This window comes from Mus pahari, chromosome 5, assembly GCF_900095145.1.
Source record: "Mus pahari chromosome 5, PAHARI_EIJ_v1.1, whole genome shotgun sequence".
NCBI classification, from domain to species: Eukaryota; Metazoa; Chordata; class Mammalia; order Rodentia; family Muridae; genus Mus; species Mus pahari.
This window is the reverse complement of record NC_034594.1, coordinates 126272694-126297501: the sequence shown is the minus strand read 5'-3', so window position 1 is coordinate 126297501 and position 24808 is coordinate 126272694. Positions and strand designations below refer to the sequence as shown.

General features: G+C 45.1%; 1 protein-coding gene across 1 annotated transcript in view; it reads left to right on the top strand.

The window, feature by feature from the left end:
- Lamc1 (laminin subunit gamma 1) overlaps positions 1–24808 on the top strand; it is a 115448-nt gene that overhangs the window by 62505 nt on the left and 28135 nt on the right. Inside the window, exons 2-13 of the mRNA XM_021197220.2 lie at positions 8816–9120; positions 13057–13187; positions 15896–16062; positions 19150–19338; positions 20098–20215; positions 20773–20871; positions 20960–21096; positions 21507–21629; positions 21720–21909; positions 22302–22414; positions 23997–24218; positions 24329–24517. Of these exons, the coding sequence (XP_021052879.1) occupies positions 8816–9120; positions 13057–13187; positions 15896–16062; positions 19150–19338; positions 20098–20215; positions 20773–20871; positions 20960–21096; positions 21507–21629; positions 21720–21909; positions 22302–22414; positions 23997–24218; positions 24329–24517 (1983 nt within the window). The remainder of the gene's footprint in view (positions 1–8815; positions 9121–13056; positions 13188–15895; positions 16063–19149; positions 19339–20097; positions 20216–20772; positions 20872–20959; positions 21097–21506; positions 21630–21719; positions 21910–22301; positions 22415–23996; positions 24219–24328; positions 24518–24808) is intronic.

The following is a 24808-nucleotide window of genomic DNA, read 5'->3' as shown; positions in this document are numbered from 1 at the left end:
CCACTCCCACTACTTGGCCCTGGCCTTCCCCTGTGATGGGTCATATAAAGTTTGCAAGACCAAGGGGCCTCTCTTCCCAATGATGGCCGATTAGTTTTCTAAGCATCAAATGTATATTTATTGGCCTAAGAAGTACAACCGTGAGGAAACTGACTTGGGAAAGAGATGTGATGGGGGTTGGACTCAGCTGGTTTGGTCACTCCAAGCCTAAGGGCACTGAGTAACCAGCCCCTGTCGCGTTTGCGGCCTGTATTTGTCTGCGGTGGACACTTGCTACACGTTTTGCCTTGAAATGTGTCACCTGTGAAAGTGAAGGGAGTGGCTTGGGTTTGGCCCATTCATTCTACAGTGTAACACCCGCATTCGGGTATTTTCTCTCTGACTCATTTAAAGTCTGAGAACTGAGATGAAAGTGCTTATAGCACATGTTTCTGTTGCAAAGATAAAATGCCCCGCAAACAACTTAGGCGAGAGAAGGTTTATTTAAGTTTACAGTCCCAGGCTATAGTGCATTGTTGCCTGGAAGTCAAGTGGCAGGACCTGAAGCAGCTAGTTCCATCTGCGGTCAAGAGCAGAGAGGCTGGTTGGTAAGTGAGCGCATGCTCAGCTCACTCTCTTTTTTGCCTTCCGTGTAGGACCGAGCTCAAGAGATGGTGCTGCCCATCTTCAGGGTGGGTCTTCCAACTTCAGTTAACTAAGTTAGGAAAACCCCTCACAGACACATAGCCTTCATAATATAGACAGTTCCTCACGGGGACTTCCTTCAAAGCTGATTCCAAATTGTGTCTGCTTGACCACTAACACTAGCCGTCACTGCAGGGACGTAGTTCTCAAACATAACTGCATATAAAAGTCACTGGTTGGATATAAAATGAAGTTTTTTAGAACTAAGATGTTAGATTTATTTGCCGTTTTCACAAGTTTTCTGGGTGATACTCACTGCCAGTTTGGTGCCTAACTCGGGGTCAGGATACGGAGAGTGCTATATGCGAAAAGCCTAGCACAGGCTATGTAGAATGGGGGAGGGCTCTGGGACTCTGCTGGGTTTGAACTGTTTGGCTTAGTATTGATAAGTACCTTCTGCTCTTGCAGAGAACCCAGATTTTTCCCAGCACTCGAATATTGGCTCACAACTATCTTCTGACACCCGAAGGCTCCTGCATATACCTGGTGCACATATGTATACATAAAATTAAATATTTTTTGAGTCACTCAGTGACCCTGAAATGTCTGTTATTCCTTCTTTCTCTCTTGGGACTCCTTGTTAATGCTGTCCCCCTGGGCTTCACTCTAGGCCAAGGTGAGCATGCTGGACTCACTCTGTCCCATCTGTCCCGTCAGGAAAACTTAGTGTTCACTGAAACTCCAGGCATATTGAGTCATTCCATGAGTACAAGACAGTTACCTTCTAGCCTTGTTAAAGACAGTTTCAGGACTAGGGAGATGGCTCAGATGGCAATGGTGCTTGCTGTTAGGCATACAAAGTGGAAAGTCTGAAAGACACACAGACACACAGACACACACACATTAATTTTTTTTTAAGGAATTTGTCCTTAGGGCTTTTTTTCTTTTTTTTCCTATCCAGCTACTATTCTTTATAACAAAATTACTTGGAAATTGTCTTTATTAGCTGGCTCTGATCCGTACCCCACCCCGCCCCGCTCCACCCAACCCAACCCAACCCAACATTCTTTGTTTCTAACTAACATTCTACCAGCACTTGTTGAGATAGTAGAGACTTCCGGGTTGTGAAATCTAGTGGCCAGAGTGCAGTCTCCATCTTTCTTGATCTTTCAGAAATAATCGACTCAGCTGGGTTCTCTTCTTGAAAAACAGAACAGTTGGCTCTCCAGATGGTCAGCCCTGAGACCGTTTACATACAAGTAACATTGTAGAGACTGGGCAGGGCGTGTTTATGAACTTATATGTATTCCAGAACACACACACACACACCTGATGTAATGACAATTAATGGAAAAAGAGGTCATAAATTTGGAAGAGAGCAGGGAAGTCTTGGAGGGAGGAAAGGGAGGGGGAAATGATGGAATATCATCTCAAAAAATAAAACTCTCTCTTTCTTTAGTAGCTATTTCTCATGAGTCCCAGTGTCCATCTGTCCTCACGTCTGAATCTAGTTAAAGGACCTTTTTGTCTGACTCCATGTCTTTGAACACTAATTCTTGAGGACATCCAGTTGTTTTTTTTTTTTCTCTCCTGCCTATATGTCTTCCTCAACTTCAGCACTGGCCTGTCTGTTCCGGTGGTAGTGGAGTTTGAACCCAGGGAAGTGTTCTACCATGGAGCTTCCCCCGCAGCTCCAGACTCGTGTGTGGTGACGCACGCTTGACATCCCCACGTAGTACCTCATAGGCACCTCCGACAGGTACCCACAGTAAGCTCCAGTTTCCTCAATCTCCCCCTGCAGTTGTTTCAGTAAGTGCCAGCTTCGCCTTTTCAATTGCATCAACCAAAGCTTATGCCTAATAGCGAGTCAGTAACTAAAGCTCATCTATGGACCACTCAGAATCTGTCTACAGTCTGACCACTGCTTATTCCTGCATCCTTGGACCAATCTATTGCTATCTCTTGCCTAGATTGTTGCAACGTTTTTTTGTTTTTTCCAGCCCAGCTAGAGAGTGCTTTGCCCGTACAGTAGCACAAGTGACTCTTATAAAATGTACTAGTCGGGGGTGGGAGGCTGGAGGGTTGGGGGGCTAGGGGGTGGTGAAGTGGCTCCAGTGGCCAGACAGACGCATTTGCACACAAGCCGAGCAACTTAAATGTGAGCCCAGATCTCACGAGGTTGTCCTCTGACCTCCACAGGTACATAGTGTGTGTAAAGCTGCACACACACACACACACACAACTATACACACACACACACAACTATAAATATATAGAATTGAACAGTAGCCGAGCATGTACATTTGCCTACAGAGTTCTCCAGTGGACTGTCACCTAGTAAGAACCAGGTTTTTGCAATGACCTACAAAGTCCTGTGTCCTTTTGCCCCGTCTCCTAGTGCTTTCCACCGTACTCATACTGACCTCCTGACCACTCCCTAACTAAAGCTTGCTGGCAGGCTCAGGGCATTTGCATTTGTCCTAAGAAGGCTTCTCACCCATGAGTTGCAGTGTTCCACTTATGGTCTGTGCTCAGATATCACCATAGCCATGTTAGTGAGGTCACCTCTGAGAATGCAATGTCATTAGATAGCATTCCTCCCTCTCACACTGTCCATCATCTGACATATATAATGTGTGTGTGTGTGTGTGTGTGTGTGTGTTTGTGCTTATGATGAGTGCTCATGGTTGTGGGAGTGTGTACTTGTGGAGGCTGGAATTCACAATCAGATACCATTCCTGAGGAGCCCCACACTTTGTTTTTTGAGGCAGGGCCCCTCATTAGGATCAGGGACTCACTGATTGTGCTGGGCTGGCTAGCCAACAAGTCCCAGGGATCAGCCTGCATTGGGATTTTGTAGGCACAAGCCTGTTTGGCCTTTACGTCGGGGCTGGAGATCAAACTCAAGTCCTTGAAGTTCCCCATGGCAAGCAGTGACGGAGCCTTTCCTCTAGTTCACAGCATTAGTGTTTATTTATTCCAGCCCTAGCCCCGCTCTGACATCCACTAGACGGTGAACTACACCTGCTTGGCACCATATGGATCTTCTTTTCTGATGTGGCCTCACGCTTAGAATATTGACTAACTGGCACATATTAACGTTCGGTAAATATTAGCTGAGTGAATGGAAGAATTTGGATCTATACAATTCTCAGGACCAGTGAAGACTGTTAACTCCGCCCTGGTGGGTGGCTGTGGTAAGAAATGAAGACACAACCATGAAAACTGAGAAAGCCATCTTGTACTTAGCCATGAGTGGTTTTATAGGAATTTCTTGTATGGATGAGAGATACAAGCAGAACATGGTTGTGGGGAGTTGAAAGGGGATGTGTTCATTGGGAGCTACAAAAACAGTCAGTAAAAGGAATTCTTACAAAATGAAAGGTTAGAATATTCTCAGAAGTTTGTCACGGTGAGCTTTGGGGTAATTCACTGACTAAATAGTTAATGAAGAAACAAAGCTGCACTCTTTAACCCTCCATGGCTCTGTGTATTGTGGGGATCAGGGAAGGTTATTGGAGTTGGTCTTGGTTTGTACTACACTGCTATCCTTAGATGCTGGAAGGTTTTTACCATCAGGATATCTGTTCACGACTCCTTTACTGATGCTCACCCTTCTGTGCAGATAAGACAGCACAGAGCAATAAAGACCTGCAAATGCTGATGTCTTCTTTCTTTCACTTTCCCATGTGTAGTTTCTCTACTGCAGCATATGTAGTTTTGCTTACTTTATTCGCTCAGTAAATTTAATCATCTGCTGTCACTGTCTGCCTCCCTCCCGTCAGTCGGTTCCCACAGCTAGAACTTGGCTTAGCAGAGTGAGTCGATTTTTTTTTTTTTCCCTGAGTGTGCAGATGAGTGGGAGGAAGGACTGGCCTCATTCCTTTAGCTCGGCTAAAGGATTTCAGGCATGTTGTGACCCACTAGTCTGGATCAGGGCTTGTAGTAAGTCCTGTCAGCACGAGGCTTGGGGTAATCAGCCATGTTCCCGCCAGCCCTTGGCTCGGACTTTCACTTGGTCATCTAATCTCTTCTTCGGAAGCTATAACATGAAGTGGCAGAGGAGGTGCCCAGATTAGGATAAATACATCTGATACTTCGTAATGGAAAAATGGCAGTCTCTAATGGTAATTTGCACCTATTTTAAATGACCTTCCAAGCATGCTTGAGATTTTAGTATTAGTTAAGAAGTCTGTCTGTGCAGTGGCTGTCAGATGAGATAGCCATGTTTAATAACCAGGCTGAGTCACAATAGTGTGGCCTTTCGGTTTACTAAAGACTATGTAGCCTTTGGAGAGCCTGTTCCTTGGCAGTACAGGTGGATAGTACCAAGTGGTTTGTTTTTTTGGGGGGTGGGGGTGGGGTGGGGGGGAATAGCAGGGAGAGGGCAGAATTGTGTCCTTCACCAAAACTTCAAGTTTGATACTTTATAGAAAAACCTAATTTTCTTAGAAATTGGGGTGTTTTTATCTCCAAAACCATATCATTCACTTCAAAACATGTTATTCTCTTTAGCTACATAGGGACATATACCATGGTTCTTATAAATGGCCTTTGATGTATAGACTAACTTTTACAAAAAAAATCTAAATACTTTGGCTTCCCGTATTCTGTCTCTGCATTTAGCGGGTCTGGGTTATAATGTGGCACAAATGTGAAGGGATGTGCTCATTACGCACACTTGGAAAATAAGACTGTTGAAGGCCCAGGCCATGCATTTGAGAGGAGACTTTCTCAGATTGAAAGCTCCATTGTATTTGTTACAATAAGTTTAGTTGAAAATTACCGTTTGCTAGAAAACTGTCAAGGTTGTCCCATTTGTAAAATTGTCGTAATTTAAATGTACTTTCTGGGGGCCTGTGCCCTTCTTCTGATAGTATTTGGCTACTTGACCAAGGGTGAGACCGTGAACAGTTGCCGAAATCTAAGGGAAAGTAATGAGTTGCCCCTCTCTTTCCTCTTCCTCTCCTTCCTGTCTTTCAACATTTTATTTGAAAGATGATGCAGTTGGAAGAACCCAGCTCTTCGTTCAGGCCCTCAGGATGGAGGAGCTCTCCTGAACACGCCCTGGATGTGCTTATCTGTCCCAGTCCTTTCTCCTGGGTTGGCCTGAAGATCCCAAACCCAGCCCTGACTTGGCTCTGGACCATGTGGACTGGTGGCCTCGTGTTTGTGTGTAGTCATCTCGGAGGTGCAGCAGTGGCAGCTGGTGCACAGCTGGACATGCCGTCCTGGGAACTCTCTGCTCACAACCCTGAGAACGTTTTCAAACAGTGGCTTTCTGTGTCTACTGTTTGTGTTAACTGTTTGGATCGGCCTAGTTAGTAGCCTAAACATACACCGTCTCTAATCGACTGTTCTATAGCTTTCTTAGTGTTAACGTTCTCGAGTCTTGACTTCAGAGAGAGAGAGAGAGAGAGTTCAGTTTCTGATTTCTCGAGAGTTAGCCTGTAAGTTCAAAAGTGAACCCCGTGGCACCTAATTTGGTTCCTTAGAAGGGACTTCTTTGGTTCTGATTCAGCCCTTGGAAGGCATGTTGGAATCCTGGAAAGTTCTGTATGGCCATTATCATTCATCAGTAAACTGTAAAGGCAGTTGTTTCACAAGGTCCTCATGGAATTCCTCTGAACTGCACATAACAGAGAGACGTTTATGTTCCCCTGGCAGTCAGTGTTTGCATCCAACTCTGAGACAGGAAGAGCTTCTCCCTACTCAGGGAGATTAGAAATATTTTACCACGTAGGAGGCTGCAGCAGAATTCCTTGGCTTGGCCCTGCTGGGAGCATGGCTGCATTCCCATTGTTCAGGCAGCCCCCTCCCCTTCTCCATCACTTCAGCCAGCATGGACTGTAGGATTCAGAACAGAACATAGGAATTAATTTTGAGTGTTCCATTCTAAACATCTGCACTTGAGGGTTTTGTTTTGTTTAAGGGGAACATGTGGCAGGGGAGGGAGAAGGGCAGCAGAACTCTCAGACGCTAAGTATTTTCTGTAGACTGTATGTACCAATGGCTTGTCTTCTTATGCCCGAACAAGAGGTGATGCATCTAGAATTTAAGATTTCCTCAGTCATTTGATCTGGTTCCTGCTCCTTAAAGCCACAGTGTCTTGTTTTGCTTGATCCCATGATGAAATGATGGTGTGGCAGACTCACTGGATTGGAAATCAGAACCTGGACTTATTTTCTATCCACCTACTATTGAATTAGTTTTCACTTTGCCAGTGTGGAATTATAAGACAGACCAATAAGAGGTAGGAAATCTGGTAAGATAGAGGGAGGGCAGGCAGGGAGAAGGAGACACAGAGGCAGACATGGGAGCTCTCAGGTCTCAATCATTCACAGTCGTCATAATCTCAGTAACACGGATGATTGCATGCCCTGGCCCCTTCATACCGTTTCTTGTGTAGCTCTCTTGGTGTTCTGCTGCTATGAACACATGAGGGGTCTTGTATGCAAACTTATTTCAGAAGGTGTCTGCCATAGGTCAGGGTGCTAAAAAGCACAGAGATGTCAGAAAGGTAGGGAAAGAAGAAACTCAAGATAATGTGGAAACCCATTAGAATCCCAAGCCACCTACTCCTGGGCAGAATCAACTGTTTGCCTTGTTGGAATGTCTTAGATAGTAAGTTTCTGGAATACCATGCATACTGTACAACAGTCTCATCCTCGTGGCCTGCCATATTTTGATTTAGCAGAGACAATGGTTCTTTCAACAGAGCTGTAGAAACTGTTATGTGTGACCTGCTTGGAAAAGTGCTATGTGGGTACCTTAGGGAGGTCTGTATTTGTGGAATGTTCTTCGGTGAATGTAATTACTAAGTAGCCCCTGGCTCAGTTAGGTCCTTGTCTGAATAGGTTCAAACCCTTAGTTCAAGAGTTGTCTTCATAAACTCTATTATAATATTGATTTACACTTCCTAGAACTTTATAATGGGTCAAGGGTATGCAAGAGTGGATGGGCAGGATTGTCCTCATCTTTATAAAAGAGAAATTGCTACAGAGAAACCAGACAGTAAAGGAGCCAGGCCTGAGCACAGGCCTCATAGAGCATTGTCCTGTGTTCTTCTTGCATGCTTGTGTGTGTGTGTGTGTGTGTGTGTGTGTGTGTGTGTGTGTGTGTGTGTCAGGGGCAGTTATTAAATCTCTTCTCTGATCTGGACCGGTTGAGAAAATCAGCCTTACTGTGGATAGAGCTGTGTAGGAGACTCTGGCCTGGCTGGACAGCAGAGGACTCCTTGAGCATCTCAGAGGGCAGGAGCCCCTGCCCTGCACAGGAGAAGGTCAGGGTGGTTTTTTCCTAAGAGGTGCTTCACATAGGGGGAGTACATGCCACCTCCTTGAGAGCAGAGATGGTCTATACACATCCTGTGCCCAGTGTATCTCACAGGACTGGGTGTGGTGTTGCGCTGAACAAATACTTGTTGACCCAGCTGTGGTCACCGTGTGTCTCTGGTATAGCAGTGACCTAGACAAAGCAAATGTGTTGTAGGACCTCATGAGAGCTGGGGTGAGGAGTAAATAGCTGCGTGTTGTCTGAGGACTTGCCACCCAAACCTTTGACCATGCCCTGGCTGTGCAGGGACTCCCTCCCGACCCACTGGCTCTTCTTCAAGAGGGCTGGCAGCAGCCATGATGCCTCTTCCTCCTCCTCTTCCTCCTCCTTCTCTTCTTCCTCCCCTCCTCCTCCTCCTCCTCTTTCTCCTCTTCCTCCCCTCCCCCTTCCTCCTCCTCCTCCTGCCCTTGGTTGCTCAGAGCTGGCTTCTCACATGTTCTCTTGTGAACATCTTCAGTTAGAACCTTTCTCTTTTTTATGTCTCTTTGCTAAGCCTTTGAATGAGATTTTTTCTCCTTTCATGTTCATGTCCCAAACAGCCTCCTTCTTACCAGCGTTCAATGAAGCACCAGCAGTAAGAATAGATGAGCTCATTATTTAGTTTTATTTTAAAATGTATTAGTACTGCACTTATTCCACAAGTTTTCATGGCCTATGTTAAGAACCACTTGTGGGGAAATGTGCAGTTTCTAGGCTTAGATGAGCCTACGGGGCCACCAGTGTGTCTGGTGTCCTGAGGTCTTCCTGGTCTAAAGCTGGGTTCCTTCCTCTTCATCAAGCCTCACAGCTAGTTAGCAATGGGAGCCTTTCTTATCTTCATCCACAGGACTTAAGTGCTCTGATGTTTGTTCCACAGGAAAGGCTTTTGACATCACTTATGTGCGCCTCAAGTTCCACACCAGCCGTCCAGAGAGCTTCGCCATTTATAAGCGCACTCGGGAAGATGGGCCCTGGATTCCTTACCAGTACTACAGTGGGTCCTGTGAGAACACATACTCAAAGGCTAACCGTGGCTTCATCAGGACCGGAGGGGACGAGCAGCAGGCCTTGTGTACTGATGAATTCAGCGACATTTCTCCCCTCACTGGCGGCAATGTGGCCTTTTCAACCCTGGAAGGACGGCCGAGTGCCTACAACTTTGACAACAGCCCTGTGCTCCAGGTAGGCACCCACAGGGTAGTGTGGGAGCCGGCTGCTCTACCCAAGTGAGCGGTCATGTGGGTGGCTAGATTTTTATGCCATTCTCCTGTGTGTTATCTATAAGTGAAAAAAAGCCATTTTCTTCCCACCGCCTTGGGAACATGCGTTCTTATGTTATTTTCCTCTTAAAAATATATCCCAGGGTGTAACTTTCCTAAAACACATGTTAGTTTAAGGAGGTTTATTGAGACAAAGTCTGCCCATGTATGCAGTTGAGGATAGCCTTGAACTCCTGACCCTCTAGCCTCCACCTCTCCAGTGTTGAGATTATGGGTGTACACCCCCACACTCAGCCTCTTCGCAAATATTATTAAAACTGAACAGCTTTAACTTTAGTCTGTGCTCTTGAGGAGGGAACATTTCGCTTCTGACGACTGCTTAGTCACCAGTGCCTCTAGGTAGCTGGTTCAAGGCCAACCTGAGATACGTGAGATCCTGTCTCAAAAAGAATCTAATTCTTTTACATTTTGAAATTTATTTTGTCTCTATGTGTGTGTAAGCACAATAGCATGTGTGTAGGTCAAGAGGCCAATGCGTGGGAGTTGGCTCTCTCTTACTTGGTGGGTCCTAGAGGATCTGAGGTCATAGACTTGATGATGGGAGATGCCTCTCCCTGCTGGAACTTCTCACTGTCTGCCCATTCCCCAAGTAAATAAAATAAGGTATTTGAAATAATCTCTCATTTTTCTTGCATCCTTTCGTAACTGTTCCTTGACTTGATTTTATTTGAAAATAAAAGGTATATTTTTAAAATTAGCAATGGGGAACAGCTAATGCAAGATATTTAAGATTCTCTTCTTCCTTCCTTACGACACAAGGACACTTGTCTGTACTGCCAATAGGCACTGTGAGAACTCTTTCTTCATCACCTGAGAAGTTGAGTTCTAGAGTCAGGATTACAGTTAGGGTACCTTGGCACTGTGCTTATGCATCACACTAAAAACCTTTCCCCATCTAATAATAAAACAAATCAAGGATTCCTTTCATCTGTTCTGTGTGCGTATCCCTGTACACCCTCACATGGAATCTCTGTGCACTGCTCAGATTTCTTTAAACTTCTCGCATGTTCCGGCTATGTGCTCATGGAAGAGCAAGGATCCCGTGTCCTTCTTAGTATGTTGATACAGACACTGATGACACATCTGTTTGCATGGTGTTGTAAGTATCTAAATGGGAGCCGTCTATATTGGCTGACCAAGGAGAGAAGGAAGGACTAGCTGTGACTTTGCAAATGCTACTCCCATTTCATGAAAAGGGGTTCTTCTGGGCTTTTTGCTTCCGGATTCTCAGCCTCTGTCTCTGGAGTTTATTATAATTACTATTATCTTATATTTATTTGTTTTGTATGTATATGAGAGAGCACTGATGTACACGGTAACACCCCACATGTAGACCAGAGGACAACATGCAAGACCTTCTACCATGTTGGTCCTGGGGGTTGAACTTTGACCACAGACATCCTTACCCACTGAGACCTGTCGCCAGCCCTGTAATTTGTTACTACATTCAAGGACACCTTCTGATTTGGTTGTATAGTTGTAGGTAGAACCAAAAGATGAGGATATATTTTTCTGTATGTCCGGTTTCCCACCCATTGTACTCTTTTGGGCTGTCTGGAGAGTAAATCCATTAGCCAATGCCTTTCAGAGAAGGGTTCTTGTGATGCAGATGACAGGACAGAGAGAACAGCTAACTTAGATGGAATAACTGAAGACGGAAAGAAAGCGTCAGGAGAGGTGAGACAGCAGATGTCTGATGCTTTTGTTTCTTTGGTTGATTCTGTTTCCTGGCCTGCAGTGTCTGCAGTGGGGCCAGGAAGAGAGGTGTTTGAGGTTGTAACTGGATTTCTGGCTCCTTTGCTGCCTGCATGCCCACCAGCCTGTCCTGAGCAGCTGCCCTGGAGGGACTCTGCAGTTTGCTGCTCTTCATGCCCTAGAAACTAGTGAGACTATGTGTTAAGAATGCTTCGAACGTTCCTTTCATTGTGTAGTAGCTTTAATTACGTGTGTGTGGATATAAGAGCCCTGGTTCTCATAGCCCGGGGCCAAATCGGGTAAGCAGATGTGACATCTAGTTGATCAGAGTAAGCTGCCTTCTCTCTGACTGAAGAGATGGAGGAGAAGGTCTCTGGTCTCACTGGCCAAGTATCATCAGGGTGTGTTGGTTTGTGGTTCTTAGCCTCTGTTACAGTACCTGTGTGTTAGCACTTAGCTGTGCTGTAGTGCAATGTGTTCTCAGCTATAGATGCCTGAGCAGTGTTGTGGTGTCTAGGTGTATATCAAGTCTTTTAACCCTCGTAACTCTGTAAGTTGGGTGTTTTTTTCTTATCTTCATTTTTACAGATGAGGAATCAGAGCTCAGAAAGGATGTAAATTGCCCCAGCTTTCAGTTGTAAGCGGCAGAGCCAACACTGAGCCCCAGAGTCTCCGTTCTTAAGATATTCATATTGATGAATAAGATATTTATATTGTAGGCAGTTGACTCAGTGGCGCCCTGTGAGCTTTCCTTCTCCTTTGTAAAGGAGAGCTGTGGTAAAGATGGAACCTTGGAAGGTATTATTAGCATTAAGCAGAGGTGTGTTTAGCTATTTACGTTATGGACAACTAACAGATTCCTGCCATTATGGCCCCAGGTGGGAGTTGTTATTGAGTTCCAAGATTGGATACAGTGAAATCATCTTCTCCATTCTAATTATGCTCGAAGCTTCCCGAAGATTACTTTTTACGAGCTCTCCACGTTGCCAGGTGTTTGGCATAGCCTAAGGCAGTGGTTCTTTATCTGGAGTGCACTCGCTGGTCCCATAGAGCCCTCTAGAAGCATAGATATCTGCATCAGTCCCCCTGCTTGTACATCTGTGAGGGTGAGTCTGACACACAGTGCCCAACAGTCTCCTGGACTTGAGTTGGAGTGCCATCTTTGGGTTTGGGCCCACTCACCAGCCGGGTCAACTGGGGGCTGAGTCTTTCTCTTCCTCTGTGATCTTCCATGTTCAGGAGACCAGAGCAGGCTTTTTTCCACAGTGAGGACAAGTCCCTTGGCATCACAAATAGTCCCTATTGAGCCTCTGCTTGTGTCAAATTGACTGATGTCCCCTCTGCCAAAACCAGCTGTACATCCAAGCCCAGAGCCAGCATGGAGACAGACTGCCCAGGGTGTGGCCTTGGCTGACAGAGTCACTGGGGTCATTTTAATAGCAGTATGAGCATCTGATAAAGTTAGCTCAATGAAAACATGGTTATTATAAGAGCTTAGATATCATAAAAATCAGGGTAATAACGCAACTTTTATTCTTGTCTGCTGCCATTACGGTACACCTTTCAACTTGGTCTGACATAGATTCATTGACTTTGTGCCAAGCCTGAGGGACCACGCACTGAGCAAAATGGCCAGATTCCTACCCTCTGATCCATTTGATCGGGTGACAATCGACAGTGTGGAAATGAGTGACAGCAGCAAAACAATGAAGTGGTGATAACTTTAAGGTAGAATGGCCTGGGAAGACTAGCGGAGGTGACATTGTGTAAAAGATCACAACAAACCCAGACTGCACTTAGTGAGCTCCGGTCAGTATGCTCACACATGACCTTGTGCTTACGTCTCTGTCTGCTGCCTAAGAGAGCTTTGCTCAGCCCTTTCAGTCAACTCAGGAAGAAACAGCAGTGCCCTCACCTTTGGAAAATCCAGGTTGTGAAGTGATGGTGTTAACTGCAGAGGAGTCAAGGAGAAAACTATCAGGGAAAAACTATCAGTAGTTCACTGATGTAGCAGAACACAATCTTGATTGACATAGGAACTGTTTAGAAGAGTTTGTCAAGTGCATCTCTCATCTTTAGCTTCTCTTCATGTGTCTACTTGCCTTTTTTTTTTTTTAATATTTATTTTTTTGCTTCCTGGCAGGAATGGGTAACTGCCACTGACATCAGAGTGACGCTCAATCGCCTGAACACCTTTGGAGATGAAGTGTTTAACGACCCCAAAGTTCTCAAGTCTTACTATTATGCAATCTCAGACTTTGCTGTGGGCGGCAGGTGAGTGGGCTGTTAAATCTGCCTTGATGGTGGTGGGACTTTGATGTAGAACTTGTTTATGACTTTTATTAGAACTTAGGGAGGGACCATGTGGATCTGGAAAGACAAGCCATAACCTAGAAGAGTTTTCTTATCAGATCTTCTCATTCTGGAAGCTAAGCAACTGCGTTTTCCGAAACCTTGTTAAATCTACATTTATTGGCCATTTAAGTGCAGAATCCAGTAATAGGCTCTGCAGAGCAGTTGCCTAAGGGAGAAGCCTTGACCTTCTTGGATCTTAGGAGGCAGTTAAGGATAATTCTTAAATAAGTAAAATTGAAGCATAGGCTGAGTGTCCCTAATCTCAAGGTAGTAGATTTCTGTTTGCTTTCTGTTGTTGTGAAAAATGTCCTGACCCAAAGCAAGTTAGGGAAGGAAAAGGTTTATTCTTCTTAAAATCCCAGATTCTAGTCCATCACTGAGGGAAGTCAGGGCAGAAACTCCAGCAGGGTGGGAGCATGGAGGTAGGAACCGAGCCATAGGCCCTGGAGGGTGCTGCTTGCTAGGTTGTTCTCCATGGCTTGCTCAGCCTGCTTTCTTGCATAATCCAGGATCCTTGCCTAGTCATAGCACTACTGCCTACAGTAGTTGGCTCTCCCTACATCAATCATTCAAGAAAATGCCCATAGACTCACCTACAGGTCAATCAGATAGAGGCGTCACTATCATAGAGGGTCCTCCCAGATTCCCCACACTTATGCCAAGTTGATAGAAAAACTAACCAGCACACAATACTTGATGTTACAGAGTAAAATATTTTCTGGTGTTCATGTGATGTCAAGTCAAAATCCTGGTCCCTGACTGTTGTGTAAAATTATCTTCAGGCCATGAAATTCATGCTGTGACTTGGTCCCACTCCCAAGATACAGCAGTCTGGTTTTGAAAGAGTTCAAGAATCCAGAAACTTCCATTTCTCAAGCACTTGGGGGAGGATGTTGGACACTCAGCTTGTGCCAATGCTCCCGTGTATATTCAAAACAACAACAACAAAAAATGTCATGAATCAGATACAGAACTGCAAGACTAGAGGAGCAGGTGGGGTCTGGATGGGTCTTAAGGGGCAGGTGGGATTTGAGTCGAAGGTGGGATTGAGTGTAGGAGAATGACTGTGTATTAGCAGAAGTTCAGAGTATAATTCTGCTTGATGGGAAGAAGACATCTTTGCACAGCTATAAACCAGAAATATTGCTTTATGGCCAGAGACGACAGGCTAAGAATCATAGACTTTCTTCTGGTGTTAGCCCATGAAGTCTCAAGAGCAGAAAAATTATTTTTGTATATGGTTTTCCTGGCTTGCTCAGTGAGGTTGATTTGAAATGTAGCCACTGAGAAATTGGGCAGTGTTTGGAGTAAGGCTGTAATATGAAAACTGGGTTAGGAAAATGAGTGTTCATTGAGAGTAGAGGATAGTGGTACATAGATAGCTCTGAAGATGCCATGAAGCCCATGACTTTATATCCTAACCTTCAGACTCAATTCAAAAGAAATGTCTCAGGTGAGTGTGGAAACAGGTAAAGGTGCAGTGTGGTACAGTCCTCTTTGAGGCTGTATAATCTGGATATGAAACAGCAAACACCTGATGGCGTGCAGATCGAGAGGGACATATAGGTGCATTTTACTGTGAAAGGAAAATAACCAGGTCTTTAGTCAAGGATGACCTTAAGGTCTAATGATCAAGAGAACAGTGCTACCACCAATAAACTAAGAAAATGTGCTTAACTTGGAGGCAATGATGCATTTAGCCCTAGATTTGTATAGTTTTAGGTCCCAGGAGACATTAAGTTTGTATAATCCCCAAAGACAGGAGCCTTAGAGATGGATAGGAACAGAATTATCAAGGCAGGATTCATCTCTGCATGATGGAGATGACTCCAGTGTGCACAGACATTTTTAGGTATAGGTGAAGCTCTAGAGTTGCTGTCTTTAAGGAAGCCAAGTGAGAGAATTGTCTGTTCCAGCCACATTCACGTCTCCAAGTTCCCTCAGGCCCTCAGTTCAGTGCTATACTTGCATCTAGGGGATCCTTCAGTGACCCGTGCCCACAGAGAACCTCAGGGACCATCTAACTACTAGACATCTATGGGGAGTGAAGCATCACAGTGGCCCTCCTCCTTCAGTCAGAAGCACACTCGTGAGGGTGGGTTACCGATACGTGTATTAACTTGTATTCGGTGCAGTCCTGTGTGCAGAAATAGAGCAATTCCCAGTGACCTGAGAGGAGCTCTATCATCTCTGTTTTACAGGTGAGGTTCAGGCACATTGTAAGTGACAGGAAAACCCAGGTGGCCTGGTATCAGACTTTATGTTATTCTCAGTCATTGTCTTCTGCTGCTTCCCGACAATCCTGACTTCAGGAAACATCCTGCTGGTGCCTTAGAAACTGTTAGGGACTTTCTACTGTCTAGTTAATGTCCCATCTTGGGATTTTTGGGGTGTGTGTGCGTGTGCGTGTGCGTGTGCGTGTGCGTGTGCGTGTGCGTGTGCGTGTGTGTGTGTGTGTGTGTGTTTCAGCTTATCCTTGCCAAGTTCCTGAGTTTATACTTTTGAATGGTAAAATTCAAAGAATTCCTAGGTTGCTTTTGGATTGATGTATGCACATTTCTTGTGCATCATTTTTAGGATCTCACAGCAGTTCCATGCTTAGCTATTCCTATCTCTCTTCTCTCCAGGTGTAAGTGTAACGGACATGCCAGCGAGTGTGTAAAGAACGAGTTTGACAAACTCGTGTGCAACTGCAAACATAACACATATGGAGTTGACTGTGAAAAGTGCCTGCCTTTCTTCAATGACCGGCCGTGGAGGAGGGCGACTGCTGAGAGCGCCAGCGAGTGCCTTCGTGAGTGCAGCTGCTGTAGTCTGCCCATTGCCTTAAGGACTGTAGCAGGAGGGAGGGAAGGGTGACTTCCTCATTGATGGGAAACTGTGAAAGGCACTGCTTCTGTAGAGCAGGGTACTGAGCCACATGCACGTCAGAGGAAAATGATAGATAAGGAAGTTGGTTGTGAATAAGCCCCGCTGGTTTTGTTTCCTTCATGAACATCAACTTGGAAGCCAAATCTCCGAGGTTCAGGAATTTGATTAGACTCAAAATACTGGGCCGGTGTAGCACCTCTAAACTGTGACCTCTGAAGTCACTGTGTGGCCCTTTAAAATCAACCATTCTCAGTATCTGTATGAGATGGATTCCAGAACTTTCCTCACGTACCAAAGTCCATGCACGTTCATGGTGTAGTATTGGCATGTGACCATGCACTCTCTTCCACACCTGTCTGTTGGTTACAGTGCAGATGCCATGCAAACAATTGTCCCACATTATTTGCGGAATAAGGACAATAGAGAAAAGTCTGTACATATGTACAGACATAAGTGCAGACATTATTTCCCCCTACATAGTTGATTGTTGATGGGATCTGTGGGCGTGCATCACGCTATGTACACTTATTCAGACTCCTTCACTCCAGCAGCCAGCTTGGTTAGCATGTGTCCGTACACTGACTTGATTCATCTTTCCTTTATCTGACCAATGAGAATAGTGGGAAGAGCTTGCCCAGCCACTGCCCTGCAAATCTGGGTGGCTTCCGAAGAAGTGGTAGGTCCTGTGCCCTAGTAAAAGGTCAAGATGAAGAAGTTAACACATGCTTATCCTTCATAACATCTTGGCTTATTCTGCACAGCCTGAGAGGGGAACTCCGGAGAGGAAACATAGAGTCATGATCTGTGAAAGGTTTAATAAGAACAAACTTTAAAGCTGCCACAGTGTTCTTGAGTCCTCCATGGGTCTGGGAAATAGAAAGACTGAGAAAAAGGGACACTTGGAACTTAGAGCAGTTACCACAGCACTTTGTGAAGGAACTACCTCCTGACTTTTGACTGTTTTCATTGAGCTGTCTTGAGTAAATTGTATTATTCATCTTTAATTTCTCTCAACAAAGCCCAGAGTCTTAGCCTCCTCTAGCATTTCTAAGAATTCCAGGGATCTCCTTTAATCCCATTACCACACTGATGTAACTGGATGTTGTAAGGTGAGGACTGGTGAAAGAGATCCATGAATTACTCCTAAAACATGTCATCTAAGCACATGTGCATTTGAAGTGTGTGTGTACAGATGCCATGTTTCTAGTTTATCTAGGAATTAGGAACAAGCAGAATACTGTCAGCTCGCTGCTAACGGGCTTTGATAGGAGCTCACTGGACTTGTCTTCCTCCATAGTCCAAACAGGATACTGTAGCTCGCTGCTGACGGGCTTTGATAAGGAGCTCACTGAACTTGCCTTCCTCCTTAGTCTCTTCAGGACTAACCCCTCAGAGTAGAGTTCCTGGATGATGTGACAGGACAATCAGGATACTGGAGTAGACAAGAGGAGAACACGGCTGTCTTCTCTCATCCTAGCCATTAACGAGTGAGGCACAGCACAGCCTGTAGCTTTGGGGTGGAGCATAATGGACGTGGGAATTGTTCTGCCTCATTATCCCAACAACCCACTACTACTCCGGAAGGCTAGATTGACTGCAAGGTGACAGAACAGCTTGGGGTCAGAGAAGTAGCAAGTGAAAGGGGAAGGCACTGTACAACAGCTACTGAAAAGGGTGGGGGCACCAACTTAACAAACTTGGTGCCAGCAACTCAAGGTTCTAAGAATGTTTTCAGTTGTAATTCTATAATAGGATACATTGTACAGAGAAAGAAAATACATATTCAAATATCTTTTAAAATAGTTTGAAAAGTATTTATCATAAATCAAGCAAAACTTTTGGTTTTTTTACGTGATGACTAAGAGCTTATATGTGCTTTGGACAGACTGAGTCTGAGAAAATCATCTCACCAAAAGCAGCACTAAGGACTCAAATATTTCTTTATTTTGGAGACCAGATCAGTATGTAACCCTGGTCTGGAACTCACTGTGGAGACCGATCTAGCCTCAGATACATAGAAACTTGCCTCCTGAGTGTGCACTGCCAAGACCAGCCAATTACTTAGTTTTAAAGTACGGTTGTGTTTAACAAATGACCTAGTTAGAACTGTGGTTCCCCAGTAGATGGATCTGAAGTGTCCAGATTTCCCTGTGATTCTGCTCGTGTCATCAGACATGCTAATTTAAACCTACAGGTCTCAAGGTCCCTGGTCTGGAAGGGTTAGTCTGGCCCCTTGGAAGCTGGTGTCTTAGTGTGTTTGAATTGTTGAGGCAAATGTCCAAAGAAAGATGCATGATAAATTAGTTCTTGCTGTTAGTGCTACAAATAGAAGATAGAGTTAAGAAAATGGGTGTGGTTATATACGCTTTTACCCCTAGGGTGCACTGGGAAGCAGAGGCAGGCAGATGTATGACTCAAGGCCAGGTCTACAGAGTGAGTTCCAGACCAGTCAACACTGCATAGTGAAATCTTGTCTCAAAAAACAGAAAAGCGATCATTTGACCTGGCTCTTATGTATGAACAGCCACTGGGAGGCAGATTCTCTTCTGAGTATAGGAGTTCTTATGTATACTTTTTCTATAAGGATGAATATTTCTTAGTAAAGTAATGGATGATCAGGCTTTCTGAATTTGTTGACGTACTGGGTTGTTTTTTTAAAAAATAAACAATGTGCCTGGTAGTCATTTTTATTCTATACCATCTGTCATAGAGATGTAAGAAATTGCAGTTTGGTTTTGTTGGGAGTCTTTTAAAATGCTTTCTTAAAGGTATATAGGTCTTGGAGGTTACAGAGATGACTCAGAGGTTAAGAACACTTACTCGTCTTCCAGCGTTTATTTCCCAATAAAGCACCCATGTTGGGCGGCTCACCACTACCCCTAACTCCAGCTCCAGGAGATCTGACTCCCTCTGCAGGCATCCATACACATACATGACATTCACTCACACAGATACACACACGTATTTCCTTTTTAAAGATATACTTATCTGGCATGACTTGTATATTTAGCTTGTGACTGCAATGGCCGATCCCAAGAGTGCTACTTTGACCCTGAACTATACCGTTCCACTGGACATGGTGGCCACTGTACCAACTGCCGGGATAACACAGATGGTGCCAAGTGCGAGAGATGCCGGGAGAACTTCTTCCGCCTGGGAAACACTGAAGCCTGCTCTCCGTGCCACTGCAGCCCTGTTGGTGAGTGACATCCATCCCAGTGGGTGGAGTAAGCTGAAACAGGAGTTTCCTGAACCCCCAGGAGAGAAAGCTTTGCTTTCTGAGCATGTGCAGAGTTAAGTGTGGCATGATGTATGCTGTTCTATCTTATAAACGTCTCATTCTGCCTCCTTCATGCTAAGTTGAACTTTCGGATAACTTTCTAGTGTGTATAGAAGAAGGAGCAGTTCTGTAAATAATTGGCAGCTGGGCCATAGACCATTTGAACTTTGACTGTGAAAGGCTTTTCCTTGTTAATGATTTTGTTTAGTCTGATGTCCGTGGGGAGCTGGGCTGTGCACAGCATGTTAGTGTGTGTCTAGAGATGCGTAGCATTTAGTCTCTTGTAATCTTTTTTTTTTTTTTTTTTAAGAGTTGGGCTAATATCTTGTTGTTTGGGCCTTTGTATACTAAAATTCTAGACAGGAGCCTTAAGGGACATTTGATTTCCAGAGAGGTGACTGGTCTGTGTGTACTGTATCACTGGGTACAGTTTTGTTCAAGAGTGGTGGGTAGATTTACTTCGGGGTGTGCCTGGGATGCTAAACTGTTAGGGCTTATAAAGCTTTGATTTACAAAGAGTTGGCATTTGGTGTTCGGTCCTCATTTTCTCTGTCATCCAGAGATGGCGCACTGGTCATCAGGCGTTGCTTTTGGCTCCTGCTTGTGTGTGCTGTGACATTGGTTTTAATTACCCATCTGTCCAGGCTTGGAGTTGAACATGAACTCTTTACATTTTAGGTTCTCTCAGCACACAGTGTGACAGTTACGGCAGGTGCAGCTGTAAGCCCGGAGTGATGGGTGACAAGTGTGACCGTTGCCAGCCTGGGTTCCATTCCCTCACTGAGGCAGGATGCAGGTAAATGTTTTCAGAACCAGAGACTGGTCCTGAATCTGCACAGAGAAGCAGTAACTGTAGTGGGAGCACTTTCCCAGCGGTAATGGCCAACAAGCTTCAAGCTTCTAGACTCACAGTGGTGATGGCCTGGGGTTGGGGGGAATTCAGAAAGTGGTTTTCACTAGTTTTGTTTTTGTTTTTTGTTTGTTTGCTTTTTGGTTTTTCGAGACAGGGTTTCTCTGTGTAGTTCTGGCTGTCCTGGAACTCACTCTGTAGACCAGGCTAGCCTCGAACTCAGAAATCCGCCTGCCTCTGCCTCCCAAGTGCTGGGATTAAAGGCGTGTGCTACCATGCCTGGCGGTTTTCACTAGTTTTAAGTTAGTGTGTACAGTATTAGGTTTCATCACCGGTGATGAGTATTCCTGACTGAAACCAAATCCAAATGTAAAGATAAGTTCACCCTGTCCTTTAGAAATGTTCCGTGTATAAAACCTGCTGTGGTGTAAAACGGGTTGACTTTCAGAGTGGGGCTTCTTTCCTGTGTGTTCTTTTTATTTTATTCCATTCCCCTCAAACAGGCCATGCTCCTGCGATCCTTCAGGCAGCACAGATGAGTGTAATGTTGAAACAGGAAGATGCGTTTGCAAAGACAACGTTGAAGGCTTCAACTGTGAGAGGTAGCTCCAGCTTTCTCTAGCTCTGTGACTTCCTTGGCGTCAGATTTCCCGAGAAAGCAGTGTCTGATGGTGCCTTAATCTCTTTCAGATGCAAACCTGGATTTTTTAATCTGGAGTCATCTAATCCTAAAGGCTGCACACCCTGCTTCTGCTTCGGGCATTCTTCTGTGTGCACAAATGCTGTTGGCTACAGTGTTTATGATATCTCCTCGACCTTTCAGATTGGTAATGTAGCCCTTATGCTCCGCCTCACAGACCTCTAGAACTCCCGAGACCAGTCCTGTATGGGTAGTTTGGTTGGTTTGTTTGTTTCTAATCAGTAACTTGAGAGGGTTTTTGATGCTAGGGATATTTGATGTTACTAATATGCAGTTTTTCTCTTGTGTGGCCCTTTAATGAGGACATATGTTTTAAGAATGTACTGTAGTAAGCAGTGTCTGTAAATGTTTTATAAATAAAAATACAGCAAAATGTATCTTTCAGGGAACAGTATGTATAGGTTCTGTAATAAGGTCATTTTTTGTTGGTGGTGGTGGTAATTTCCTTATAGAAGGTGCAGTTTCATACACTTTATGGGGCCTGGGTATAGGATGCTTGTCATCTGAATGTGTTCGGGTCTTCATTCCTACCTGCAGATGAGGACGGGTGGCGCGTGGAACAGAGAGATGGCTCGGAGGCGTCTCTGGAGTGGTCCTCAGACAGGCAGGACATCGCCGTGATCTCAGACAGTTACTTCCCTAGATATTTCATCGCCCCTGGTAAGTAAGGCTGCAGAGCCACACCGCTTTCTAGATGCTTTTCTCGGTCACATCCTCACACCCTGACCCGGCCTATTATCTGCCTTCCAGCGAAGTTCCTGGGCAACCAGGTCCTGAGTTACGGACAGAACCTTTCCTTCTCCTTCCGAGTGGATAGACGGGACACTCGCCTCTCTGCAGAGGACCTTGTGCTTGAAGGAGCTGGCTTGAGAGTATCCGTGCCCTTGATCGCTCAGGGCAACTCCTACCCTAGCGAGACCGCAGTGAAGTACATCTTCAGGTGAGACGGTTCTCTGCCAACTCAAGCCTGACTAGCTGAGAAAGAGAACGTGGCTTTCTGTTGTTCTGTTTTATCTGATCTGGCCTCAAGGGAAACTTCTGGACTAGATTGTGGTGGCTCATGCTTATTGTCCTAGACCAGTGGAGGTTGAGGCAGGAGGATTGCCAGGAGCTCAAGGCCAGCCTGGATTACACAGCAGAAATTCTCTGGGGGGGAGGACCCTTATGGATTATGGAGCTGGGCCCTTTTTTGTATCTATCTCTCAGTTGTACTAAGGAGCTGGCAATGCTCTCTTTTACATGGTTAGCTTGTCAGTATTGCCTGTGGTGGCAAGAGACGACCTCCTTACAGATTACCCTTACAGAGTTTCTGTGCCCTTTCCTTGTCTCCAGGCTCCATGAAGCAACGGATTACCCTTGGAGGCCTGCTCTCTCCCCGTTTGAATTTCAGAAGCTCCTAAACAACTTGACCTCTATCAAGATCCGTGGTACATACAGTGAGAGGAGTAAGTTGTCATGTCATTTAGGGGCTGATTAGGAAGGTGACTGGGTAAAAAAGGATTCATGATAAAGAAAAGGTCCTGTTCTGATGTGGTCACACTGATCCAAAGGATGACCAGTGTATATTAAAATATACTTTGAAACACTTCAAAAATCCGGAGAGCATTCACTAAAATTAGTGACAATCTTATTTTATAATTAATAAGCCAGTTGAAATGCCATTGTATATAGATTTTCTCAGTCTTATTATTAACTACTAGTTCAACTTGCTTGACTTTCAACCTTCATTTCTTTTTATTTACTGCCATGTAATTATCAAGTGATTTGAACTATTGGCTAAATTATCAGAATCTACGTATTACCCTGTGAACATTGGCTTTAATTTTGTGTAAACAAGGGATTAAAAATATGCCTTCAAGAACTTACTAATGAGGGCTTTTTTCCCCCTTGGGTAAGGTAAAGGCTGAAACTTGGATGTGCTGGGGTGTTTGTTTGCTTAATTTTGAAATCCCTGCCTGAGTGTCCAGATGGAAATGTTTTATAAGTAATTACTAATATGGATCTGGGCCCTTGGAAGAGGTTTAGATTACGAATGTAGGTTAGAAGTTGTCTACATTTTGGTCCTTTACTTGTAAACTTGGGAAAACAGGAAGGGTATGGAATCCTAGAAACAGAGTTGAGGTCTGTGTCCTGAGGCCCACAGAGGAGAATGTGGAGAAGAAAGAATAGTTACAGGTTTGGAACAAGAGCAGCATTGGGCTTTAGATGGGCATAGGAGGTGATGGGGAGGAGCTTAGCTTTGGCTTAGCTTGGAAACTGAGCATGATCCCAGGACTCTCTGAACAGTGATTTTGAATGCGGAAAAGTAAAAGAATATTCTCTTCAAGAAGTTTGAAGGAGAGGAAAGAGATGAATTATCATTGGGGAGTAGGAGCAAGATTGAAGGGGGAATATTTTTAGATCAGGGAGACAGAAGAATGTTTAGGGATTAGAAGTGCATCATAACTCATGGTCTGACTGGAAAAAAGCTGTGTACCTATTAAAGCTAAGTTCAAGCCAGCAGTAGAAGTTTCCTTCGGCCTAGGTGGTCAGTTTCCACATGAATTATATAAACAGCGAGTCATGTTGCATAACGTGGGAGGAATGTACTTTACCCATGATGGTATCTCCAAGGCCCACTTTGCTGTTGGTTCTGCTGGATTAAATGGACCATTGGTCTAACTCAGCATAGCTTTCTTTTTCCTCATGGAAATGTCAGATCATGACTTGTGGCATAATGACTTTGGGCGGGTTGCACACTCGTCAGAGCTATACAATCCTGTGTGTGTGTGTGTGTGTGTGTGTGTGTGTGTGTGTGTGTGTGTGTAATGTTTCTAAAACTTTGCCATACCTCGACTCCATGAGTATCCTGTACACATGGTTGTCTTGGATGTCTTTTTCTGGTTGCCTTTCCCGATGAATAACCTAAGCTGATAGTTTTGCCTGCACTCTTGGGTCTGGCTTTTCACGAGCTACTCAGTGGGGATGTGATGAGCTTCTGGAAGCTGGGAGGCACCTCAGTGACTCTCTTTTCCACACCACAAACAGGCGCTGGATACTTGGATGATGTCACCTTGCAAAGTGCTCGCCCTGGGCCCGGAGTCCCTGCAACGTGGGTGGAGTCCTGCACCTGTCCAGTGGGATATGGGGGGCAGTTCTGTGAGACATGCCTCCCAGGCTACAGGAGAGAAACTCCAAGCCTTGGACCTTACAGCCCGTGTGTGCTCTGTACCTGTAATGGGCACAGTGAGACCTGTGACCCGGAGACAGGTAAGAAGGCCTGTGGCCACTGCTGGGCCTGCTGGGCCTTTTGCTGTTAGCAGTGGTGCCCATTGTCTTCTTGTTGCTGTCTTGATGGTGTATCTCTGCTCTTGCAATAGGTGTCTGTGACTGCAGAGACAATACAGCCGGCCCCCACTGTGAGAAATGCAGCGATGGGTACTATGGAGATTCAACCCTGGGCACCTCTTCTGACTGCCAGCCTTGTCCCTGCCCTGGTGGCTCAAGCTGTGCCATTGTCCCAAAGACAAAGGAAGTGGTGTGCACGCACTGTCCGACTGGCACTGCCGGTGAGTCTGCCTTGCTCCCCATCCCTTCAGAGTTCTCTATGGTTGTCAGCGTTTACGCAGCCTTCTTTCCTCGGGTGTCCTCACAACCCCATGATGGAACTGCGGCTGTTGTTTTGCTGTGACTAAGAGAGCAGAAACTGAGTGCTGTGTTCAAGGCTGTGTGGCAAGGCACAGGTGAGCTGGGGCTGCAGCACAGCTTTGTGACTAGATAGGACTGTCACCACAAATAATGTAATCTCTTGTAAAGTGAGAATCCAAACTGGGCTTTCTGGTGTTGGCTTGTCTGCAATT